Source organism: Gallus gallus, chromosome 2, assembly GCF_016699485.2.
Source record: "Gallus gallus isolate bGalGal1 chromosome 2, bGalGal1.mat.broiler.GRCg7b, whole genome shotgun sequence".
NCBI lineage: Eukaryota > Metazoa > Chordata > Aves > Galliformes > Phasianidae > Gallus > Gallus gallus.
Genome location: NC_052533.1, coordinates 20571100 through 20596531, shown reverse-complemented (window position 1 = coordinate 20596531; position 25432 = coordinate 20571100). Strand labels below are relative to the sequence as shown.

Here is a 25432-nt window from a genome sequence, read left to right as displayed (position 1 = left end):
ACACTGCTCTGTGAAGCTATGCTATCTGGCATGCTCAGCGATCTTTCCCCCAAACCATGCTCTATAAAGTGAAACCCAAAGACAGTAGAGCAGAGAACTGCTGATTAAGACACATTTGATGGGATCCCAACTGATTGCTGCAATTTAAGTCTTATATAGCTAGTTTAAACAAGTTACGTAGCCTCTAACCTCTCCAACCTATCTTTAAAATGTCATATGATGAGATGACTCTCCCTGTTGATGTGCCTCACAGAACATACCGGAAAAGCTTGCTCAGACTAGACTAGCTCTGAAATTGCTAATGTTAAGCAAGAGGAACCCAAGCTGTTGTGTACCCAGTATGTACTTGTCCTCCTGTTACCTACTTTTTTTCCTCTCTCTCTCTGTGCTGAACACATACCTCTATAAAAGGTTTACATCAGATGTAGAATAGACTGCTTTTCCCTACAATCTTTACCTCTGCTGCATCTCCATTTACCATGTACATAGGTGGAGTGTTCTGCTTTTAATGATTAAGGCCAATAGCTTGATTTTCTTCTACATTTTGATGTGATTTTACCCTTTTAAGATTCTTAGTAAAACAAAGCTTTCAGACTACCAAGAAAAAAACATACCATTTGTTATAGAATGATTTAAATGGGTGTAATTTCCAGTTTTTAAATTGTGTAACAATATTAGGATGTCAGATTTAGGTTGAAATTCTGTTAAGAGTATTCCACGTGTAACAGTTTTCACTGAATTATGTAAAGATTGGATTAACTCGCTGAGTTATTAGATATTAATACCAATTTATTTCAGAGCGCACTGTCAAAATGTGCTGGAAAACTATCTTTGTCATGTCTAACTAAATATTTATGGGTTTTATTTTATTATTAATGAATGGTCAAAAAGATGTAAAAATCACATGGTAAGAGAAGTATGATTTTTAAATGCAATGTTAGATTAATATTTCCAACTAAGCGAATGTGTAGTTTACAGAATTGCAAAATTATTTGTGTTGAAAGGGACCTTTAAAGGCCATCTAGTCCAACTCCCCTGCAATGAGAAGGGACACCTACAGATACATCAGGTTGCCCAGAGCCCTGTCTAGCCTGACCTTGACTGTCTCCAGGGATGGAGCATCCACCACCTCTCTGGGCAACCTGTTCCAAAAGCAATTAAAATTACTTTGTAAGTGACACATTTGTAATACTTGTGAAATGCTCTGAAATATAATTGTTACTAACCTGCTAAGTGGTTGTTTTTTTTTTTATTTTCCAGTAAAATTGGATACCTAACCTGGAAGATATTAATGTTTAGAAGATTAGAAAGTAATAGTCCAGCAGGCAAAACCAGAGTACTTTAATTTATATTAAATCTGCTTTTATATTACATGTGTCTTGCAGTATTTCATTCATTACATTTTTGCTTTAGATTACCTCAGAACTGAAAAGTAGTCTGAAATTCAATATTTCTTAATTGAAAATTCTGATCTTTATTAGAACACCATTTCCACGGCAAATTCTTTTCAGTTAAAATATTTTGTTTAGCCTTGATATGAAGTGAGGAAATATTAAATGTACCTGACAATGCTAATGTGGAGCCATCATTATAATGTCTGCAGATCAGGAAGGGCCGCACTATTCTTGTTATTGCTCATCGTCTGTCAACAGTTCGAAATGCAGATCTTATAGCTGCATTTGAAAATGGTGTCATCACAGAACAAGGGACTCATGATGAACTGATGGAACAGAAGGGAGTTTACTACAAACTTGTTAACATGCAGGTAGCTTTTTCATTATTTTTTTTCCATAGCTTTCATTATGCTGTATGCTGCTGAATCGCTCCCAAAAGTACCTCCAACACTGCATTGTTTTCTCAGTAGAAAAACTCTAGGGAAAAAACCTTTCCTGAGTAGTGCTGAACTTCATAAGAAGAAAAAGAAGTAAAGGTAAAATGTGCAAGTTTAATTCAAAGCTCTGAATTACAGAAATTATGAAGAGAAAAGTTTTTAAAAAGTATGACATTAAAAACGAAGTATGTGAGAAAGTTAAAATGAAGATTGTGGTAACAAAAACAAAGTTCTGGAGCTGATAACTTCTCAGATTCCTTTTCCAACCTATAGAATCATGAAATAACTCAGGTTAATGGATCTTGGTATCTTGTCTAGTCCAGCGCCTTCTGAACATAGGGAGGAATCTGAGGTCCAAGGTTGCCAGGGCCATGTCCTGTTGGATTTGGAATGCCTCCACGGATGGAGACTCCACACCCTCTGCAAGCTCCAGTGCCTCATCACCCTCATTGTGAAAATGCAAACTCTTACACAAGTACTTTTCCACATCACCAGAATTATAGTGACTCAGTCTTCTGCGGTTTTGTCATTCAGACATGTCTATCTAGAATATTTTCATTCTCTCTCAAACTGTCTTCTAAACATCTCAGTTTCTATGAGGTCTTAACTTTGAAATAGCTTGTAGTCTTCATGTCTCTTTCATCACGCTGAAGACTCTTCTCTTATTGACCTTATGAATCATAGAATCATAGAATGGCCTGGGTTGAAAAGTACCACAATGATCATCGAGTTTCAACCCCCCTGCTGTGTTCAGGGTCACCAACCACCAGCCCAGGCTGCCCAGAGCCACATCCAGCCTGGCCTTGAATGCCTTCAGGAATGGGGCATCCACAGCCTCCTTGGGCAACCTATTCCAGTGTGTCAGCACCCTCTGTGTGGAAAAACTTCCTTCTAAGATCTAACCTAAACCTCCCCATCTCAGCTTAAAACCATTCCCCTTTGTCCTGTCACTATCAACCCATGTAAACAGTGGCTCCTCCTCCTGTTTATTTGCACCCTTCAAGTACTGGAAGGCCACAATGAGGTCTCCCCAGAGACTTCTCTTCTGCAAGCTAAACAAGCTGATTGAGCTGCTCTCAAGGAGTTCTTCTCCTAGTCTGTATAAATACCTGGGATCACCCCAGCTATGTGTTGTCAGAACAGTTTAACATGATAAAAATTGAGAAAAAAAATTCTAGCTAATTTTTTTTTCTCCTTTTAAGTGTTAGCACAATGACATTTTTTTTCCGCAGAGTATAGAGAGGACTTAATAAAACTTCAATATTTGCTTGTGGTTTTGTAAAATTGCACAGTTCCCACCAATCTTCCATTTACCTAACAGAAAACTGTTGTTGTTTTTATTTAGAACTGATCATCATTTGAATGTACAGGATAATATGGCCATAAATGACCTTTAGCGTCATATTGTGTTTCATTTCAGGCATCAGAAACTGAAGATCAGTTACAGGAAGAAGGTAATGCATCAAGTGTCTCAGAAGAGGCACTGAATGGATCAGTACTGACTGGACAGAAAAGACAGTCCACTCGGAAAAGCATTAAAAGGGTCAGAATACAGAATGATGAGCTTGATGTAAAAGCTGATCAGCTTGTGAGTGTCTGTGTATTCTTACCTACATATGTTTTCCATAACTAATGGGACAAGAAAGAAGCATGATCCCACTCAACAGGGAGTGACTTTTAACAAAATCTTTTAAAAACCACAGCCTACCTATCTGGCTCAGGACTGATGAAGTAACAGAACAGTTCTCTGCAAGAAGTGTTCTACGGAAACACTCTTTTCCCCGAAGCTAAAATCTATTCTATTGTGATACTAAAACAGTTTAATTGAACAATATTATGAAACAAATTTACTTCAGCGTAGGAATAGCCTAAGTGGCAAGTTAGTTTATTTAGTTGTAGTACAAAACCGGAAACAGGTAATCAGTCATAAAAATAGAGAATACTTATTATTTTTGTCTAACATGAATACACATTAGCAAATAAGTTATTGACAGTGAAGATACATTTATTTTGGTGAATGAGCTAAAACTACGAGACATATTTTCAGCAGTAAGGAGAAATCTATACAACATTTAAAACCATCAAATGGAAAAAGTGGTCTAAATTCCCAGTTTCTTTTTCAGGATGGTCTCACAAAGCATAGGTGGAGTTTGTGACTAAGCCTTTGAGAGAACATATTCATTCATTAATCTTATTCTACTTTTTATGTTATTAATATTGGTTACTGAGTAACAGAATTTCTGCAGTTAATTAATTTTTAAAGATCAAATAGTTTGGATTTTCCCTACATAGAATATGAGATAGAGAGCAGATCAGAAGTACTACATATAACCCTCATTTCTCTCCGTTGATGTATTATATTTATTCTGATGGAATCTTTTTATTCCAGGATAAAAACATGCCTCCATCTTCATTTTTTAAAATTATGAAATTGAATAAAACTGAATGGCCTTACTTTGTTGTTGGAACTTTATGTGCAATTATCAATGGGGCCTTACAACCCATATTTTCAGTCATGATTTCAGATGTTATAGGGGTAAGTATAAAATCAAAAAGTAAGAACTCTATCTGCTATACCTTTCGTTGTTGTTTATTGTTTTTATAAACCTTGAATTGGTTTAGCACAGTTGAATTAAATGCTACATTTTTTTTCAATTTGCCTGCAAAGGTGAGAGGTGGGTGAAGGTCTATGCTATGGAGAGTGCTGGATTTCTGCTCAGTCTCACAGAACAATGAGACACCTCTGTTGTCTTTGAGCAGATCAGCTCACCAACACTGAGCTGTGGAGAGGTTCTGCTGTGATCTCTCTGAAACTGCTTCATCCTCATTACCTTCAAAGAAGGTGCTCTCATTGGCCCCATTAATGTGAGCAGTGCAGGCATGGAAAGTGATCCTAGTGCTGTCCTCCCTACCTGTGCCCACCCAGCATTTAGAAGATACAGTGTGAATAAAAGCAATGCAAAAGCAACAGGATGAAATGGATGTAAGGTAGACTTTCCATTATAGAGACAATTTCTGTAAACCTAAATTTATGCTGTTAGAAAATGAAATTATATGGTTAAACACAGGGCAGTTTATTTGCACTGGTGGGAATTTTTGAACGCTTTCTGTTCAAACGTTATTTTGTTGGAAACATATTGATGTTGATATAGTGCAGGATATTGTTATTGATTTAACAGTGCAGGATAGAGAGAAAGTTAGTGGAAGAATATAAGTGTGTGTGTTTTGTATGCAGTTTTATATATGCCACTCATGTTTGATGACCATGTTTAAGTTTTGACTGTTTTCAGATGAGGCTCTCAGTCTTGTTTTCTCACATTTTTAACAGTTTCACCACAAAGCAAGAAAAAAGGAAAGAAATGGAAACATCTGTCTTTACTAGAATATTTTTACAGCCATTTCAGCTGTAGTACATAACATAAAAAATATTGAAATGACCTATCTTAGACTTTTTTTTTTTTTTTTGTACTTGAACGTGAGCCGCTACCTTCCAAAGAACTGTTTGAGAAAAGTGCTATACTTCAGCTTTTAATGCAAATAGTAGCAGGAAACATCCTTGAGAGAAGGGGGGCATGCTATGCAGTTGTGGTGTTTCAGTAGTTGTTCCCACTGGATGCAACAGTGGGTAGGAAATAATATAGTGGGGGACAGAGGAAGATTAAATTCCTTCCTTTCTAAGACATTAATTTACTCTTAAAGTTTTTAATAATGTTTAGAAGTGTGATAGGACTTAGGAAATATCTGTATTAGAAACTTTAAAGAACAGGTTTTTTGCTTTGCCCAAGGTATAAAACGTGGTGAATTGGAGTCACTTTGAGCAAACAGTATCCTCAAGGAGCTATATAAAAGAAATGTAGACCTTGGAGATCTCAAATGTTATAACATCTTTGTTTTATCCAAACCTGGGGGTGTTATCTTTTATTGCTGTGCAAACACGGTAAAACAAAAACTGTGTGATCTTGCATCACAAACTGTGAATATTTTATCATATCTATAGATATAAGGATAGTTTGAGCGTACTACACCTTTAGTATTGATTTACTCACTGGTGAGTTAAATAAGCACATGGAAGCTGTAAGTGGAAAACTATGTCTCCCATCAAGAAAACTGTCCATACAATGCACACTGAACTTCTATTTTTTAAAATTCTTTTATCAAATACAAAGCAAACAATAGAAATCTGTTTATCTATATATAAAAAACTAATAATGGTTTTGTAAAAACCATTCTTCTCTCTCACTAGTTAGTCATTAATATGTAGTAATCTTCAGCCACTGACTACAGAAATGTTCTTTTTAGACATGCCTCAGCTTTTTGCAGGTGTAAATTTCAATAGTAATTTACGGATGTGGGTTTGTTCACTGACACGTTACTGATTTATCTTGTAAAAATACAAGTGCAGCTTTCATTCACAAGAACGTGTATAATCACTTCAGATCTATGATCTTCAAAGGAAAACATCTTAGCTCATCAATAAGTTGACTTGTTTTTCCTTGAAGTACACGTTAAGAATACAGCATGCATGTGAAAACAACAAGAGAAACTATTGCGCGTCAACTTAATAAATACAATTCAATTTCAAAATTTTCTCTTATAGATGTTTGTGGAAAAAGGAAAGGCTGCTATCAGAGAGACAAATAGCACATATGCATTGCTCTTTTTAGGTTTCGGACTAATTTCTTTTGTCACATTTTTTCTGCAGGTAAGTTTTTGATACCATAAGTGCTCATGGTATTTCATACACTGTATCACAACTGCGTTATGCTCTCTGTGCCTTGGCACAGAGCAACACATGAGAAAAATGGTGGTGAACTTTGACTACCAGGTGTTCAATAGGTTGTAAGAGGTTTTAAATGTATTCTGTGGTATAGCCTGATCTGTCTCCCCAGTGAATGACATTTTGGCTGTGAGGCCTACCTCTAGCACAGCCTTTGGAGGAAAATAGACAGTACAGAGAGTATTGGTAATACAGGTAGCAATTTGGCAGCACGGGCCCAGATCAGATATAGGGCAGCATTTCTGTCTTGAGTAAATGTTTGCTTCATCACCTGCCCCACGCTCTGTGCAGCAGTGCTGTAAGCATCTGTGCTGGTTGTGCCCCGTGTGTAGCTACGTGAACTGCAATTAACCCCTATGCATTTCTGAGAAAACTTGCACCAAAAGTCTCTGGAAAAAGCACACCATATGCTTAGTGGAAGATTTATGTACCATGAATGTTAAATAGTATTTCATATTGCCTGTTTAGAAGTGCATCCTTCTATCATACAGAATCAAATCCTTTTGACTGTGTTTTCTGAAACAAACTCTAAATTCACATTTGCACACCATTTTTCCATGGGTGTAAATGCTTACCAGAACTGGAACTACGTGCGTTGTGGGAATGCTGCCATGTTCATAAATAAATCAAGTCATCTGTCATGTGAATTGATGGATATCTCAATTTAGATGCACAAATCCCTTTAGCTGTTGCTCAACTACTTGTGTCAATCTTGGTTAAAGAGCTATACAAGTCTGAACACCATCTTTCCACTTTCTACCCCAGTGTCCTTGAGGCACTTTTCCTCCCTTCAAGCAGAACCAGATTGAAAATACCTACTTCTCTTGTGCACTGGAAAAAGAAAGGAAGAAAGAAAGAAAGAAAGGAGTAGCTGTTATGTTTTTTTCTTCACTAAAATGGATCTTCCCATGTCCCCCATCTCACCCCCATATGGTCTGATCCTGCATGGCACTGGCCCAGGACGGACAGATTTGATTTGCCAGCACAACTCTTTGCACACCGAGTTGTGCTGTGGTCAGTGAGTGTCTCTGCAGGTTCAGAGCTCTCCCCTAGAAGATAACCAGTAGCTCTACAGCTTTTTGACTGTAAGCTCTTAGAAAGCAGCAAAATCCCTAGTATTTGTGCAGTGCCTAAAATAACTGTAGGGTTTTACTGCTTATACCACTGAGTCACTGAGCCTGTGACCAGCTTTTGGTTTAAGTGTGATTAAGTATTCCTGCAATTAAGTCATTGCTTACTGGGGCTTGAAAACTGTTACGTGATACATGCTCATTTCTTAAAAGAAGAGCCTAATTATATTCCGTACCCTTTCAGGTTCCAAATTTAGCTTTAAAATTCTTTGATTAGCTCAGTTGTAGTTAGAATATATTTTATGTAGTGATATTCCTCTTCATACTGTATGCAGATAGTTGGTTTACTGTCTGAGAAAGACAAAAACTGTAATCAGGTAATTTTTTAAAGAAGGCTCTTTCTCTCACGCAGGGTTTCACATTTGGCAAAGCTGGAGAAATCCTCACAATGAGGCTTCGATCCATGGCATTCAGAGCGATTCTGAGACAGGTAAACGTACATTTACAAGGCATGATATATTTAGCTTCCTAAAGCTTTAGAAAAGCTTGTTTACATGCCAAAACTGGGTATTTAAGTAGACATGCAGAGATTATATCTGTAAAGATTTCACAATGATTTTTTTGAATTCAGTTTAGAAAAACTGACTGGATTATATCTTCATAACTGGTCCAAATAGATATTTTTTAAATGTTTAATTGATGTGGCTGACTAGTGAAGGCCATCTTAAAACCACTGTAAGGAAGCTCAATTTGATGGTAGTGTTTATTTTGCGTATTTAATATAATCAAACCCACCTTGGATTGAGGCCCAGAGAAAGTAGGCTGTACTTCAAGAGGCCAAATTTGAAATTCAGATCTGCCTTCAGACCAGCTACTGGGTAGGATCCTCAAATAATACTACTGAAGGCTGTAAGGCCTGGATATCTCACTAGCTGCACTCACACAGCAGCCACAGAGCCACTGACGGTCACGGCAGTGGGCAGAGAAGTAGAAAGAGGTCTCTGCTGTCATTGGAAATACATTCAGTAGGAGAATGAAACTCTCTAAAGTAACCAGCCTGAAATCCAAGCACAGTAGTCTCTAGTAGCTCAGCAGTCAGTGTGGTGGCAAGTGCTGATGGGCAGTTTGGCATCGCCACATGGCTCTCTCACTCCTCTTCCCCAAAAAGACACGGAGAGAAAATACAATGATAAAAGCTCATGGGCTGAGATAAGGGCAGGGAGATACCTCATTAGTTACTATCACAGGGAAAACAGACTCGGCATAAGGAGATTAACATAATTTATTGCCTATTACTAACAGAACAGAGCACTGAGAAACTAAAAGCAAACTGAAATCCCCTTCCCTTCATCCACTCTTTTCTACCTCCTGCTCCCAAGCAGTGCAGAGAAATGGGCCTGTGGTCAGCCTAGTGCTTTACCTCTGCTACTCCCTCAGGGTCACCCTCTGCCCCTTTTCCATAAGGGGTCACTCCCATGTAATGCTGCCCTTCCCAAGCTGGTCCTGCATGGGCTTCCCGCAGAATGCAGCTCTTCGGGATATGTAACAGCAAAAAATATATTTTTTGTTAGTAGTCTTTGCAGATGTCTGTTACACATCCCAATAATTTTGCTCCAAATGGCAGTTTCCTTGGTATTCCTGTTTAGTGAACATCTGATCATAAAGAAATACATTAAATTCACAAGCAAAGATATCTTGTAAAACTGTGTTTATTATGAAATAATGTGGTAATGTTTATGTTCTTACAAAAAGCATATATAGATTGTTAGCCTAGCTTTGAGTTTGGAGATCCTGTAACTTTACTGAGCCTTTAAGTCTACTGAATTTATAGCTGCACCTAAAGTGAACCTAGAACACCCTATCACGTGTCATCCAGTCATAAGCCAAAGTGATTAAGTTATCTTAAGTAGCCTAATTAAGTGATGCAGATACTTATTTTTTTAAGATCATAATAAGTGTATTTCATATCATAGGAGATCAGCTGGTTTGATGAGCCTAAAAATAGCACTGGAGAATTAATTACAAGACTTGCTAATGATGCCTCACAAGTGAAAGGAGTAAGTAATGCACTGGCATTTTTCATACCCGATTTAGCATAGACTAAGTTACAGACTGGATACAATTGGTAGAAATCCTGCTCACTATTCTCTCCTGGAAACTCTTATTTAATTAAAAAGTGTTTGGGATATTTTGGGCAACCATCTAGCTGTGGCATCCCTGTTCATTGCAGGGGAGTTGGACTGGATGGCCATCAAAGGTCCCTTCCCACTCTAAGGATTCTATGATTCTATGTTTGGTGTCACACAAAAATTTAATATCATAGCAATAGTTAAGGTAGATGGATAGATATCTTTGCAGTATGATAATATGGTAAAGATTAAGTTCATACTAATGTTCAGTCCTGTTAACACCGGTATAAATGAGCCATCCAAGGCATTCATTTATTTATCCAACCTGTTTAGATGTCTAAACAGCATCACGTTTCCATACTAAATGCCCAGCTCAACAAAATACATAAAAATACACCTCTAAATAAGGATTGTTGTCATTGCATCACTGTGTGTTGTTCAAGTGGAAAGTTTAAAAGTTTAAGAAATGATCATTTCAGACTCCATGTACAAAAGGCAATGAGAGTTATGAAATATTGTTTTTTCTTGAGCAAAACATGAAAATGAGGGCTGTAAGTCTGAGTGAGGAGATAGAAACAGGACCAAGAGTGGGGCAGAGGAATTGGGGGAACGATCTGTATACTTGAATAGTTTTCAAACAGATAAGATAAATCATTCAGTTTTGCAAACTATTTAAAAACAAATTAAGTACTTTAAATGTAAATAAATCACATCTTATTTATTTAGATGTAATTTAGATGTAAATAAATCACAGTTACCTAGTTGACAAATATTTTGTATAGCTTCAAAATAAAGCCATTGTAATAATGATTTTGTTCTTTTTCAGGCTACAGGTTCCAGACTGGCATTAGTTGCCCAAAATATAGCTAATCTTGGGACAGGGATTGTTTTGTCATTGATCTATGGCTGGCAGTTGACTCTTCTGCTTTTAGCCATTGTGCCAATTATTGCTATTACAGGAATGATTCAAATGAAGATGCTTGCTGGACATGCAAAAAAAGATAAAAAGGAACTAGAAACCCTAGGAAAGGTGGGTTCAGTGCTGTTTTTTTAATATCTATTTTTATATTGTACTACATAGTGATAATTATAGGGATATTGGTGTTGGATAAATAATACACTTTTTCTCAAAGTCAGTCTGCATTGTTGTACTGACAAAATGGTGATACAGAAAATATGAAGCTGAAAATTGAAAACATGAGTTAAATGTTAAGTGCAACTCAAATTTAACAAGCAAGGTCTTGCAAAGGAGTATTCCTTCGAATCCAGTGCAATTTTTGCATTAAGAGAAGGCTGAGAGGGGACCTCATTTCAGCCTTCCAGTATTTAAAAGGGGATTATAAACAGGAGGGGAATCACCTTTTACAAGGGTAGACAGTGACAGGACAAGGAAGAATGGTTTTAAGCTCAAGGAGGGAAGGTTTAATTGGATATAATGGGGAAGTTCTTCACAGAGAGTGTGGTGAGGTGCTGGCACAGGCTGCCCAGAGAGGCTGTGGATGCCTCATCCCTGAAGGTGTTCAAGACCAGGTTGGATGGAGCCCTGGACAACCTGGTCTACTCCCAGTTCTGGAGGTTGGTGGCCCTGCATGTGGCAGAGGGAATGGAGCTTGATGATCCTTGGGGTCTCTTCCAACCAAGCCATTCTATGATTCTGTGATCTGGAGAGAGACACAGAACGTTGATAGCAATTTTAACCATTAGTTAGCTGTATGTCCTTTTTCTTTACTTTTTTCTAGTTCATGATGTGATTATTATACACAGCTGAAGAAGCAACCCGTAGTTATATTGTATCTTGATTACAATCAAAAGAATTATTTTTAAAAAGATTCTTTAAGAAGCATGTTGATTTCAAGGCCATATAAATATGTATTTCATATGAACTTTTGCTACAAATTACAGTATACAGTAGCTGGGAAAAGTCAAGAGAAGGTAATGCAGGATCCATAAATAAAAGTCAGAAAAGTCTGTGAGCTGATAAAGAAATATAGAAGCAACCCAATGCCATATGTTTATGCTCTGAAGAAAAGCATGTTCAATATAGGTTCTTAGAGAGACAACTGTAAATCTTTTCAGATTCCAAGCATATTTAAACTGGCTGAGCATAATTTCAATCTACCTTCTATAAAATAGTTATTAACAGAAATAACGACATGAAGAAAATAGTGTCAGTCTTTGTAAGGGAGTTTTACTATAATAAATAGTAAAAAAATAAAAAAATAGTAAATAGTAAACTAAAATGGTTTACTATTTACACACAAATGGCTTAGATATCTCCATGTAATTTAATTATTTCAGTATCTTGTCACTGATGTTACTTAATCTGTTGGGTTTCTGACTTAGAGATGGTCTAAACATTTATTCTACTTACTATGTAGAAGTAATGTCTAAGAAAGGGGTTGCTAAGTGCCTAAGTACGATTAAAATGGAGTTCAGCTCTTGTGTTGTGAGTTGCAAAGCTTTTCCTTTTTCTTACTGAGTCAAAGATTGAAAGTGATATTTGCTTCCCTGCTATTATTTACCTTTGCAGTAAGGGCTGATAATTCACAAGCCTAGAGATACTCTGTTACACATTAAAACATGAACTTAAAAGGTATTTATTTTTAAAACAATATATACACTGAGGAAAAAAAAAAAAAAGAACAACAACCGCTAATTTTTCTTTACTTGGTAGGACAATCAAGAAGAAACTCAAAATGATGTCACTGATTACTCATAAAGTCTTGCCAAACAAGTAACCTTATGCTCTCTTACGCACTGGAATATTTTAAAGTTATTTCACAGTCAGGTTGATTACAGCTGCTTATCACTGTTGCATGCCAACTGCCTTAGAGACTATTTGCAAGAACTGTTACATGATTGTTAGGTGATGACCTGAATACCTGCCTTTGACAGCCTACATAAACTTAAATAATTTTTTTCAGCTCCACAGTTTCTGGCAAAATTTAAAGCGTATTTATTCCCACAGCAAATCAGCAAAATGTTTCATTTTCAATATATCAAGCAAATGAGAAGGAAAAGAAGTACCACACATCTATTTTGGCGCTAGGTAAAAATCTCCTTAGAAGAAAGCTTCTTCCTGGAAAAATGTCAAGGAAGAAGTGGCATCTTCACACATCAGAGACAGAAATAAACTACTTTGATAGATAGGTAGTAAAGAAGCAATATTCATTCTTTCCTCATCAGCAGGAGAGTTATTCATACACATATAATGGAACCAATTATCTCTATTTATACAAAAGAAAAGCATATGACATGGAGTCAGGGTTGGGGTTAGGATTAGGGTTAGAGATAGGATTGGTATAGGGTTAGGGTTGAGTTAGAGTTGGTTTAAGGCTAGGGTTGGTTTAGGATTGGGATTGAGTTAGTTTTAGGGTTAGGGCAGAGAGCTTCTGCAGAGGTAGTGGGATTTTACAGCGTACAAATCTCAGACTGGAGATAGTACATAAAAAGATGAGCGTAAGTCCTAGATGACTTTCTAGAGAGAAAATAAGGATTGTTTTTGTTTTGGTTTTTTTTTTTTTCTTTCTTATGAAACAGTACATTGGAACAAAATTATGAGCTGGAGAGAGTATAGTGCTTTATGAATATACTTAACAAAAACACATTCCAATGTGTTTTACATTTCAATTTTTTATTTGCTGAATTGTTGACTAAGCCTGAATAAATTGTCTGTATGAAAGCATTTGCTGATATTAATTAACTGCAAGTAATTCCCCTTTATACTAGGGGAGTATTAAGAAAATGAAGATCTGAACTTCCACTTGTTTTCAGTCAAGTTCAGGTACATAACATCATTAATCAGTTTGGAAATGTCTACACCTATTATTTGTCTTTTCTATGACAAAATGGGAAGATTTGCAGATATAAAATTAATAAGAATTAGCTGCCAAACTGTCTTATGGGCCAGGAAAATATATATTTTATATTTTTATGAATCTGCAGTAGATTTGATTTTCTCCTGTTTTTGAAAGACTTCTGGTATTGCAAAAATGCGGGGAATGCAACCTGGGAAAGGTTGTTTCTTTCAGGGTGAGATCAAAATTTGTGACCAAATCCATTTGAAGGTGATGGAGGCTTGTTCAGTTTAGCCAGACTGGGTACTAACAGCAATTAAATCTGGATAGCAGTTGCATAAGCCTGCTGCAAAGTAAGCTCCCATTGCTGGCCTGTACTAAAATGTATGCTGTCTCAACTTCACTGCTATAATACATGCTTGTTGGATTTTATTTATCAGAAGCATATCTACAAACATTGCAGTCATGCACTTTCAACAGTACTGTAGATATGGTCTGTCACTTCTATCACAGTCATTCTAAATTTTGTTTTTCAAATTCGGCTTAAACATTTCCATATAATCTTGTTTTTCTGATATTACAGGTTGCTTCTGAAGCCATAGAAAATATTCGAACAGTTGTTGCTTTGACTCAGGAAAGAAAATTTGAGTATATGTATGGACAAAACTTGCAAGTGTCATACAGGTAATGAAAAGCTTCTTGGAAAGAAGGTATTAAAATATTTCTTTTCAAAATTAGCACAAATCACAATCAGCTGAAACACATTTATTTTCTATCAACCCATCATAAAGTTTTTAATTCCAAACTCAGCTTGAACATGGAAAATGCCAATTATCTTCCTGTTCAAGCTGGCAGTCTTTGATTAAATGACAATTTTCTTGAACCCTGATAATAGGGTTATTAGCTGCCGTAATTCTTGAAATGCAAACCTTTAATATTTCTAATAAGAATGAGGCCTTCATTCTGAGTAAATACATTGCATAACAAACCAAAAGTCAGGTTTTGCCTGTAGGTTTAGGTAAGATCCCCATTAAAATCAATGGGGTTTTCCCAGCAGGGAACCAGAGTGCCAGAGCTGCACAGCAGTTCAGTTATTTGCACACTCTGATATTTTATCAAAGTACTGTTGCAGATCATGTGAAACCTCATGAATGTCACAACCTACGTTAAGACTTCTGGTTCAACGTAAGATAAAGCACAAAGATTTGTTCTGTTGAAGTAGTTTCCGCTCTGTAGAAATTCTAAATTTCTTGATGATTTTTCTCATCTGTTAGGTGAATCTTTAAATTGCACCTGTATTATTATTTTTTACATTGTTTTATTGAATGCATGCAGTGAAAACAATACCAACTGTGCATGCTCAAAATATTGTGTAATTTTTTCTTTTGTACCAATATTGTCATGAGTTTCTGCAGGCAGAAAGAAATCAGAAATGATAATGTTTTAGGTTAGGATTGAGAACGGGAGGTATTTTACTTTACGCTAATAAAGACTTGTGGATTCCTCTGAGTTATACAACACTCTTCACATTCTTGGTTGCTACAACTGAGTGTACAATAAAATTCTGATAATATCTTTTTTCCATTACAGAAATTCCATTAAAAAAGCACATATCTTTGGATTTACTTTTGCCTTCACACAAGCTATTATGTACTTCACTTATGCTGGATGTTTTAGGTTTGGTGCATATCTAGTGAAAAATGGACACATGCGGTTTAAAGATGTGCTTCTGTAAGTATTTCCTCTTAGGTTCTTTTGGGTCCACGTGGGAAAATGTGTTTGATTTTCCTATAGGTATCATGAAATCATGGCATATACAACTGAAAAAAACAACCAGCTAAATACTTCCATCCTTACACTCCCCCTCCTTTCTCACATTGCAACAAATCCAAAATGTGTCACTTTTAGACTGTATACTTTTTTTCTCGTGATCACGTTACACAGGAAGGCAAAATGATGTTAGGCAAGGCAAAGCCGTCCCTTGTTTTCATGACCAACAAGTTTTCTTTAGCAACAGAATCACATGGCCTAGCTGTAGAGAGCGTAGGTGGGCAAGATTAAAAGATAAGCAGAGCAAGTAATGAGTGCAACAAAAGTGAGGAAATTATGAGCCCTGGGGCAAGAGAGGTAGAGAGCAGGAGAAAGATTCAACAAATGCCCATTCTAAAACATGCCTAAGTACAAGTTGGAAAAAGCTTCTTCAAGTGCTAGCAGTGAACTGATGCTATTGCTTCTATCAGCTGGCATCTTTCCAGTCTTTTTCCTTCCTACCTCCCTCCCTCTAACATCTAACCAAGTCTTCCTTCAACTCCCAGCAGATGAAATTCCTATCTATATTTGTCAATAGTCACGTTGTCTCCCATGCACATCCCATGCTTTGTTTTAGTACTTGCCACACTCTTGCCTGGCAAAAATTACTACTGAAGCTCAACGTTCATCTTACGCTGATTACTGCAACACTTTCTCAAGCTATACCTCCATCTTATCCTGATTACAGCAACACTTTCTCATGTACAAGCATTAGCCTCCCTTTCACTATGCACTCATGTGAATCCCTCCTTGTGTACCTGTTCTTGTACTGCTCATTGGTGAATCCAGATTTCATGCTTGCATGCTTTGCCCCTTTGCCTTTTGTTCCTGAACTCAAGGACTGAACTGTGTGAGGAAGAAATGTTGAGTCACAAATTTCTCTGTAAACCTCCATAGTTAATAACTACAGTTTTATAGATGAGGAAACTGAACTGCAAGGAACAACAACATTCTACCACATCTCATGCATTGAGAATAGAAACAGAAAGCAAAACATCAATTTCTAATAAATCCACTTGAGTGGGCAAGTATGGGAAGCTACTGTCCTCCCTAAAAAGAAACTATGGATTTTCTCAGTGAAGGAAAAATTCTCAAGTTTTTACCCTCTCTCACCCTTATTAAGGAGTATTTATTTGTCTGAAGACCCTACTCTGGCCATACAAGCTTTTTGTGCCCGTAACTCTATCAACATATTTTTCTCTTGTTTATTTTTACAGAGTGTTTTCAGCTATTGTATTTGGTGCAATGGCATTAGGACAAAGCACTTCCTTCACTCCAGACTATGCCAAAGCCAAGATGTCAGCTGCTCACTTGTTTCTGCTGTTTGAAAGAGTACCACTAATAGACAGCTACAGTGAGGAAGGGGAGAAACCTGTGAGTAAACATGGTGTTATGCACAGCATATCATGCACCACTACTTTATTTCAAGCCTTTTTCAAGCCTTCAAGTGCTTTTTTTTTTCCTGTCGTTCACACCAAAGCCACTAAGAACAAGTACAGTGTGAGCTCATTCACATCTGAGTCATTCAACCAAACTCGGGCTTAAGTTTTGTTATATCATCACCTACCATCCTCCCAGCCTCATCTGCCCCTTGATGAAACACCTTGAAGATGCACTGAGAATAGGATTAATGCAACAGAGACAGTTTTTAAAGCCTTCCTTGTCTGAAGCTACCTAAACATGGATCTTGAACCTATGAATAGGCCTCTGATATTTACCACTGACTTTTGAGGCCTAACTAATTTGCAGATTGTCCATAATAGATTGTCATATATTTTGATAACCAACAATGTATATGAACATATGGTATATGTGGCCTTTCATGTAATGAAAAGGATAGAATGTACCAGAAAACGATCACATATACGTCATAAAAACAAGGTACTGTGTATACATATACATACAAGCGCTACTCTAAGCGTAATGCTTCCTATTTCATGGCATTGGCCTGTGATGTCAGAGGCAGATGGTGGTGGTATGGCAGTACAGGTTGAACCTTCCTGCCAGTATCCTGCTACATTTTGTTGCCATGTGGCGGATGGCAGCAGAGTGGCAGTCTGACAAAATGGAGCGTGGCACGGAAGTGAATATGAAGCAAAAGTGTGAAACTGAGCTCCTCCATGCCGAAAAAAATTTCACCCATTGACATTCCTTGAATCCTGTTGAATGTTTATGGAGATCAAACAGTTGATGTGAGCACAGTGAGGTGGTGGATGGTGCCTTTCAGCAGTGGCAACTGCAATGTGAAAGACAAACTCTGTTCCGGAAAGCAATGACGATTTTTATGAGCACAGTATGGAGGCTCCTCATCACTAGTGAAAATGCATAACTAATGGTGGTGACTGTGTTGAAAAATAGTATTTTGTAGCTGAAAATGTGTTCAATCAAATAATGTTATCGTGCTCTTAGTATCTGTTGTAGTTTCCATGGAAATAAGATAAATAGGAGGCGTTACTTTTGGAGTCACCTACTGTAATGAAAATGCTGTCACAGCTTGATCCAGTGATTGAGCACCTGGTGGGAAGGCAGGGCCAACCCACAGGAGCTCAGGTGTATGCAATGTACCTGAGTGATGGGAAGGGGTGGATCCTGGCTGCACCCCTTCCCAGCCCTCATTCAAGGGTTGGCAGTGGAGGAAAGGGTATTTTTTTGGAAATCCCTGCATACCTGAGGCCTTCTGAAGGTAAGCGGATTCTTTGCTTTGTTGCTGTGCTCACAGCTCTTGCATTTGAGCAAACCCTCATTGCTGCAACATGGGACCTTACTGCTCTGCTGTTGTTGCTGCACTTTCCATCACATTACACCTACATTTATATATGTACATATAAAAAGCTATTTTTCAATATAGTCATCACCATTATCTAGGTATTTTTTGCCAGCAGTAAGGAAGAATCTGAATGCTGCACTCTTAAAAAATCTGCACTGGTGGAAGTGATCCACTGTTTCACAGCTGCTATGATGGCACTGTTGTTAAGAAAATGTTCCCCATGCTGCCCATTTTCTCAAACAGATGGAAGTCAGTAGGCGCCAAATTCAAACTATATGGTGAGTGTTGTAGGACAGTCCAGCCAAGATCAGCAATGTGCTCCGCTGTCTTCAAATGGGTATGGGGCCTGGAGTTTTTGTGTTGCAAGAGAAGAGAGGCCATCTTCTTCTCTGGCCTGACTCTGGGACTTCAAGCCTTCAGTTTAGTCATCATCACAGTGTTGTGGTCAGAGTTGATGCTCTGTTCTGGCTCCAGAAAATCCAGTAGGATCCCCCCTTTCCTATCCCAAAAGAAAGACTGTGCATCACTTTACTCACTGAGGACTGCATCTTGAACTTTTTCTTCAATGGGGAATTCACATGTTGCCACTCCATAGACTGCGGTTTTGACTCTGCCTCATAGTGGTGACAACTGTGTCTAATCACTGGTAATACGTGATCCAGGAAACTGTCACCTTCAGCCTTGTAATGGTTCAATAGGTTCTGACAAACTTGCATACAGTGTTCATTTTATTCCTATGTGAACATCTGTGGGACCCACCTGGCACAAACTTTGTGGCATTCCAACATTGTCACCATCATTTCCATCACATTGAAGCCAGTATTCAGCTCTGTATGTGTTCTGCTGCTCATAATCTGCTGGCTTGTGTGAATTGAGACTCTTCATTTGGTGGTGTGGAAACTGTGCATGGCCAGAAGGTGGCTTATCTTTCACATAGTTGTTAAAACATCACTGTTAAAACGTACCACCCACTGTCTCACTGTGCTCACATCCACTGTTTGGTCTCCAGAAATGTTTCAGCAAGCGTTGATAAATGTCAATGGGGGCAATTTTTTCCTGCATGGAGGAATTCAGTTCCACATCTTTGCTTTATGTGTCAGGTGCCATTTTGTCAGCCTGCCCCTCTGCTGCCATCTGTCACACAGCAACAAAATGTAATGGGATATTGGTGGGTAGGTTCAACTTCTATTTGCATACACCATCAAAATCTGCCTCTGACATCACCGGCCAACATAATGAAACAGAAGGCATTACTTTTGGAGCAGCCTTTATGCACATACATGCATATATATTTATATATACACACTTGCATTTATATACATGTGTGTTTTAGATGAGACTAGTGATGATGTCTTATGAAATATAAATTTAAGCTGAAGTGTTAATTGGTCACTTGCATCTGTATATGTTTTCTTTTTATATATAATTATTTACATTAACTAAATTACTTCTTGCATGGGCAACATCCATATCACAAATACCTATTTTATAGTAAGTTAATTGGAAATAAATATTTAAGTAGCATGATTGTGCTTATGGAATCGAATTTCAATTAAAATATACTTGCAGAGTAGAATATTTAGGAGACAATTTGTCTTTTTGTAACAGCTTCTCATTGCATATTAATTTCTATGGAGAAAAGAAAGGTCTGATTCACTGGAAAACCTCCCACTGATCTCTTCTAGGAATGCTTTTCGTAGACTTTTATGATCTGTTACACTGTAGGTTTTTACATTAGATTATCCTAAAAACACCTCATCTATTTCTACCATTTCAATCAGAAAATGTTTGGTGGAAACATCACGTTCAAAGACGTGGCATTTAAGTACCCAACCCGCCCAGAGGTCAAAGTGCTGCAAGGCTTGAACATTGAAGTAGAAAAAGGACAAACTCTGGCCCTTGTTGGTAGCAGTGGCTGTGGAAAGAGCACTGTTGTTCAGCTGCTTGAGAGATTCTATGACCCGCTCAGCGGTGAAGTGGTAAGTGTTCCCTGTGGAAGTGTAGGCTGTGCGTGATACGTGTTTAATGAATTCTCAGGTAATTTATTTGTTACTTTTGCTTCTAAATCTCCTTAAGTATTGGCTAGTATAACTGCTCGCTTCTGTTGGTGTTTCTAATATGATTTTTGATATATATATATTTTTAATTAAAGGCAAGAGCACGTGGATTTTCAGTATTCTTTATGCAATCACAATGAAAGCAGAAGGAAAGTAAAATTTCTAGATTTCCTGTGCTGTTTCGAGTTGCTAGAACGAGGTCCAGTGGAGAGAAGTTGTTACAATGGCCCGACCAGAGCCAGAATCAGTATCATGGAGGTTCAGTTTTGTCCCAGTCCAGACTAATTGTTGGAAATTGCTGGAAATGTTTTCAGACAGACGAGTGCAGGTTCCAATTGGTAATAGCAGCCTTTTCTTTATATTGTATCCTAGAGCTATTTGCTGAAGAGATCTCTGTATTCCTTTCACTTTTAATGCTGAATGTGTGCTGTAACAAACTGACAAGAAAAGGATACCAAGGCAAATCTGTAAGGGCCTTAGGCTGTTCTAAGTGTAAAGGGCATAAGCAGACTCTCTCACCTTATTTCTGTTTGTTTCTATGATCACCACCCTTACCAAGGTACGCGTGTAGCAAACGTCTTGACAGCTGATCCATTCTGAAAGTAGCACTGCTGGTAAAATGTGGTTTAACCTGTGGCTGACTGCTTGTTTTCAAGATTCATGAAACCATCTCAAATAAACATACTCTGGGTCATTTACTTATCCACCTCCAACCTCAGAGAGACGCTGCACAGATGCGCATGGCATCTGCAGGAAAGAGCAGATCTTAAACTTTCCCAATTCTTACCTGCCTGGTAATTACGATTAAAAAAAGAAATCATTAAGACACACAGGCCCTGAGAGAGTTGCTAAGAATTTCTGATTTTATTGGTGCTATAGCTAGACAGTAATTATTTTCACAACCATTTTCTGCTATTAATAGTACGTAAGTCACCTCAATGCACCATGATTTCTTGTAGTCCAGGAAGCTGTGGCTGCAAAGCTGCTCACGTACACAACCCTTCTAGTCCTGAACGTAAGACAGATACGCTAATGTCAGATCTGGGTAGCTCTGGCTACAGGAAGAGGAGTATTTTAAGACAGGCTCTGCTTTCAGCTCAGGGTTGAGTTCCGGACTAATTAGTTCATTGCTGGAGTGCTGCAGTTGGGTTTTTCCTGCACCAGCAATTCCCCTGACAGCAGTACTTTGTGATAAAGTTCAGTGTCTATCCTTTTTCGTCTATCAGGTACAAACTGAGTAAAGAGAAAATGTGGGGGGAAAGAAACAAAATCTGAAAGGTCTCTTCTTGGATCTTAAAGCATCTGACTCATTAGTTCTGCTTTAGATGGAAGTCATAAAGATAAAGCAGAAATATGGATCCATGTTTTTGTCAAAATAAGTCATCCCCGTAACAAAGGCAGTTAAACATAGAACCATGGATACTGATGTCCAGATAAGTCCAATACAAGGAGAGAAGGAGCTCCAGTGCAGACACTTTGAGTTTCACACGTATCTCATTTTACACAAGCAAATGGCGGTAGAAGACTTCTCCCTGAGGCACAGAGATGATATTCAGTTATGGGATTAGGACTCAGTGTCCATTACAGTCCCCCATTAAAGTCATTTGAGAAGCCAGGACATCTGGATTAGGAAAACAGAGATGGGATAAAGCTGCTAATAAAGGGAGCAGAAGCACTATGTATGTGGTGTGGATTTTCTTTTGGTTTCTGAAATAGATATTTCTGTCACCACTGCAGTACCAAATCTCTGTAGTAGCGATAGTATGTTGGCAGCTAAAGTAGATCCGTATCAGCTCTTCTAGATGGTGTGATAGACAAGCAGGGAGCAGTGAAATGGCTTTCATACAGCTGGAGTTTGTCTAGGTTTATAGAGATTTCTGATTATATTCTGATTGTAAATGTAGATAAGCTTTAACACTCATCTGCCCACCTCTGCTGCTCCATGGAAGTGCGTAAGCCAACACTGAAGGCATAAAATGCCCTCGTTGCCCTGGCTGCTAAAGGCTGCAGTGTTGCTAGATAGATAAAAAAAAAAAATTGAAATATACGATTAATAGTAATAAAGCCACAGATAAAGTACTGTGAACATAATATCTTCTTTCTGACCTTTTAGCTTCTGGATGGCCGAAACACAAAGACGCTAAATATCCAATGGCTGAGAGCTCAGATTGGCATCGTCTCACAGGAGCCAATCCTGTTTGACTGCACCATTGCTGAAAATATTGCGTATGGGGACAACAGTCGGGAGGTGCCCCATGAGGAAATCGTTAGTGCAGCAAAAGCAGCCAATATTCATTCCTTCATTGAGTCACTGCCAAAGGTAATTAGTGCTCCTTTTCAACTTGCAAATGGGGGAATAGTGCCTATATTCACGTTTTTCTAAGGAAATACCTGGTAAGTGTATTTTGTCTTGGGTATGGTGGGTCTTCTTGCCAAAAATTAAGCAGCACCTTGAAGGGAAAAGCAGTTTCAGAGGTGAATAATTATGCTGGGGAAAGATCCCAGACCTGCTGGTGTCCCACGGGGCAGCTGCTGCAGTGAGCCCAGGCAGAGAGCCTCCCAGCTGCTGCTCCAGAGGCTGAAGCCTGTCTGTCTCCTTCCTCCTGTAGAAAACGCAGAGACAGAGACAAATGTTTCTGAAGCAGTGAGTTCCCACAGGCTTAGGAGCCATGGTCTCATCTCTCAGACACAAGATGTATATTTGTTTACATAGTGGACAGTCAAGAACTCCAACAAACACCTACTACAACAATAAGGGAGCGCGGAGTTGGAATCAAATGTCTTGAGAAACTTTGTATTTGCTTTAAATAGGAATTTGGTTTTGAGTTTGAGTGGCTTCCAGTTCATCCTCAATCGCTCACAATGCCTCGCAGGCTGTTTTTTTCTTACAGAGGAGTGGTGAAAGGCAAGCAGATGGCCCAGGTTACCGAGGCTGTTGGGTTTGCGGTGACTCAGTCCTCCTCTCACCCCAATCCCTCATGAAAGCCAAACAGCACTGCTCCTGCTCAGCACCACAGGGTGTGCACTGCAGCTGACGGCACCGAGAGATGTGCTGCACGTGGGCTGCTCACACTCACCTGCCCTGTGACTTGGGAAGGGACTGCCTAGAATTGTCCCTATGTGGAAACACAGCTGAAGTGTCACACTAACAGGATCTGGCCCAAATCCACGTTGATGCTTAGTTTCTTTATTTAGAAATACAATACACGTGTGGGAGACAAAGGAGCTCAGCTCTCTGGTGGTCAGAAGCAGCGCATCGCTATTGCCCGAGCCCTCATACGGCAGCCCCGCATCCTGCTGCTGGATGAGGCCACCTCTGCCCTGGATACAGAAAGCGAAAAGGTACGTTGGCTTTGGAAATTGGAACTGCAATTTGCAAGTTGGCTGTGTGACCAACACATGGGTGATGCTCCCACCCCTGTGTTAAAGCTCCAACTGGTATGTAGTACATATATATTTTATGTATGTTTGCATTTTTTCCTTACATGCATACCAAGCCAAAATGTGTCTAGTGGAATAACAGAGGCTTGCAGGTAGCTGTAAGCAGCCTCCTCTGGGCTGTGTCCCTGCAGTTGGAGGACCAGCCACAGCCCGTTCTCACTCCCCCACACAGACGGTCTGACCTCTCCTGTGCAGCTTTCAGCAGTACCTCGGGTTCTCACTGCATTTCGGGCACAGACCAACAGCACAAAGGAGAAGCATGTTACTATGAAAGTAGGCAGGGTGCGGGGAAAAAGGAATTTGGAAAGGTGTACATAACCTTTAGAAATGATACATTATCAACGTAGAGCAAACATATTTAAATTTCTTCTATAAACATACTGCTTGTCCAGTGTTGCCCACCCTTCCTGTACAAACAGGGAGTTCAGCAGTCAGCAGGTGTGAATTTTTCACTAGAGGACAAATTTGAATTTGGAATCTCAAATATCAGTGCCTTCAAGGCCATAGAAATGTCACCTTACTCCACTACAGATAACCCAGCAGGTACACCCAGACTGCACCATAGCAGGAAAGAGGAGCTGTACCTGATTCTAATGTGCCTTTTGGTTTGTTCATTGCACAGATTGTCCAGGAAGCACTGGATAAAGCCAGAGAAGGCCGCACCTGCATTGTGATAGCTCACCGCCTGTCCACCATCCAGAATGCTGACAAGATTGCTGTGATCCAGAACGGCAAGGTCATAGAGCAAGGGACTCACCAGCAGCTCCTGGCTGAAAAAGGCTTCTACTACTCGCTGGTCAATGTTCAAAGTGGGCCTCGCACTGTATGACAATGAGCAGCATCTGTTGCTGAGATGCAGCTGTACAGCTGGTTCAGTATTTTGTATGAAACTCTTTCAGTACTTCTAGTTTTGTTAAAACTCTGTAAATAGCTTCCTTAATTCCCACAACTAATAAAAAAAGTGTACCTCAGTTATTTAAGAACCTTACATTCTTTGATTGTTCTTCTATCAGTGCAAAAATTTACAGCTGCTCTACTTAAAGGTACACTGTGATTATGAAAAGCCCAGCTGATTTCTCAGGCTGCCCAATACAGCTTTCAGGGTGCAGACAGCACATTCTGTCTCATAGGGCTCTGAACAGAGCACTGCTGCCACTCAGCTCTGCTGTCTATAAAAAGAGGGAGAAGGGCTGAGGACAGAGGTATGCACAGAGCACAGATGCTCTTCAGAGCAAAGGGAAACCTACATATAGCGTCCAGGTCCACGGCAGGAGGCTCTTAAATAGGGTGCTAGTGAATGAAGGGATGAAAACCAGTTATTTCCGTTCAGGATGCAGGAGTTGTAGTTGCCATGATCCTGTAGAGACGTTACAGCTTTCCACTCTCTCTGCCCTCCAGAGAGTGAGAACTATGGCAGTGAGACAAATGCCAATAGGCAGCCAAAAGAACTTGAGAAAAGATTCCAAAAAGAAAAGGACACACAGAACCACACCAGCACTCACAGGCAGAAGGCAGTAACATATTCTTTGTACAGACTTCTACCCTTCATTAAGTTTTTCCAGCCTTCATCAGATTTCAGGCTGTATAAAATATCCTTGTCCCTACTCCAACCAAAGCTTCTGAGGGGCAATGAGAGGGGATGAGTGCTAACTGAGGATGCAGCTGTTGCTGTAAAAAACAGAATCATCCTTAATCTCTCCCAAAAATTTAGAAGAAAGCAGAGGGTACTTAAGAATCTGTTTCAAGTTCAGCAT

General features: G+C 38.9%; 1 protein-coding gene across 8 annotated transcripts in view; it reads left to right on the top strand.

Moving 5' to 3' along the window:
* The window catches only part of ABCB1LA (ATP-binding cassette, sub-family B (MDR/TAP), member 1-like A), a 41882-nt gene extending 17221 nt beyond the window's left edge, over positions 1–24661 (top strand). For 5 of the 8 annotated variants that reach the window (XM_046938334.1, XM_040695688.2, XM_040695687.2 and 2 more), the window contains 14 exons: positions 1604–1765; positions 3252–3419; positions 4221–4367; positions 6429–6533; positions 8091–8168; positions 9652–9735; positions 10634–10837; positions 14188–14288; positions 15195–15335; positions 16631–16787; positions 19962–20159; positions 22351–22557; positions 23433–23579; positions 24301–24661. In XM_046938334.1, the coding sequence (XP_046794290.1) occupies positions 1604–1765; positions 3252–3419; positions 4221–4367; positions 6429–6533; positions 8091–8168; positions 9652–9735; positions 10634–10837; positions 14188–14288; positions 15195–15335; positions 16631–16787; positions 19962–20159; positions 22351–22557; positions 23433–23579; positions 24301–24507 (2106 nt within the window). In that variant the 3' untranslated portion in view covers positions 24508–24661. Of the gene's footprint in view, positions 1–1603; positions 1766–3251; positions 3420–4220; positions 4368–6428; positions 6534–7539; positions 7694–8090; positions 8169–9651; positions 9736–10633; positions 10838–14187; positions 14289–15194; positions 15336–16630; positions 16788–19961; positions 20160–22350; positions 22558–23432; positions 23580–24300 lie in introns of those variants that run through there. The other 3 variants (XM_040695689.2, XM_040695690.2, XR_005857439.2) reach the window with 3 other exon arrangements.
* Positions 24662–25432: the final 771 nt, after the last annotated feature.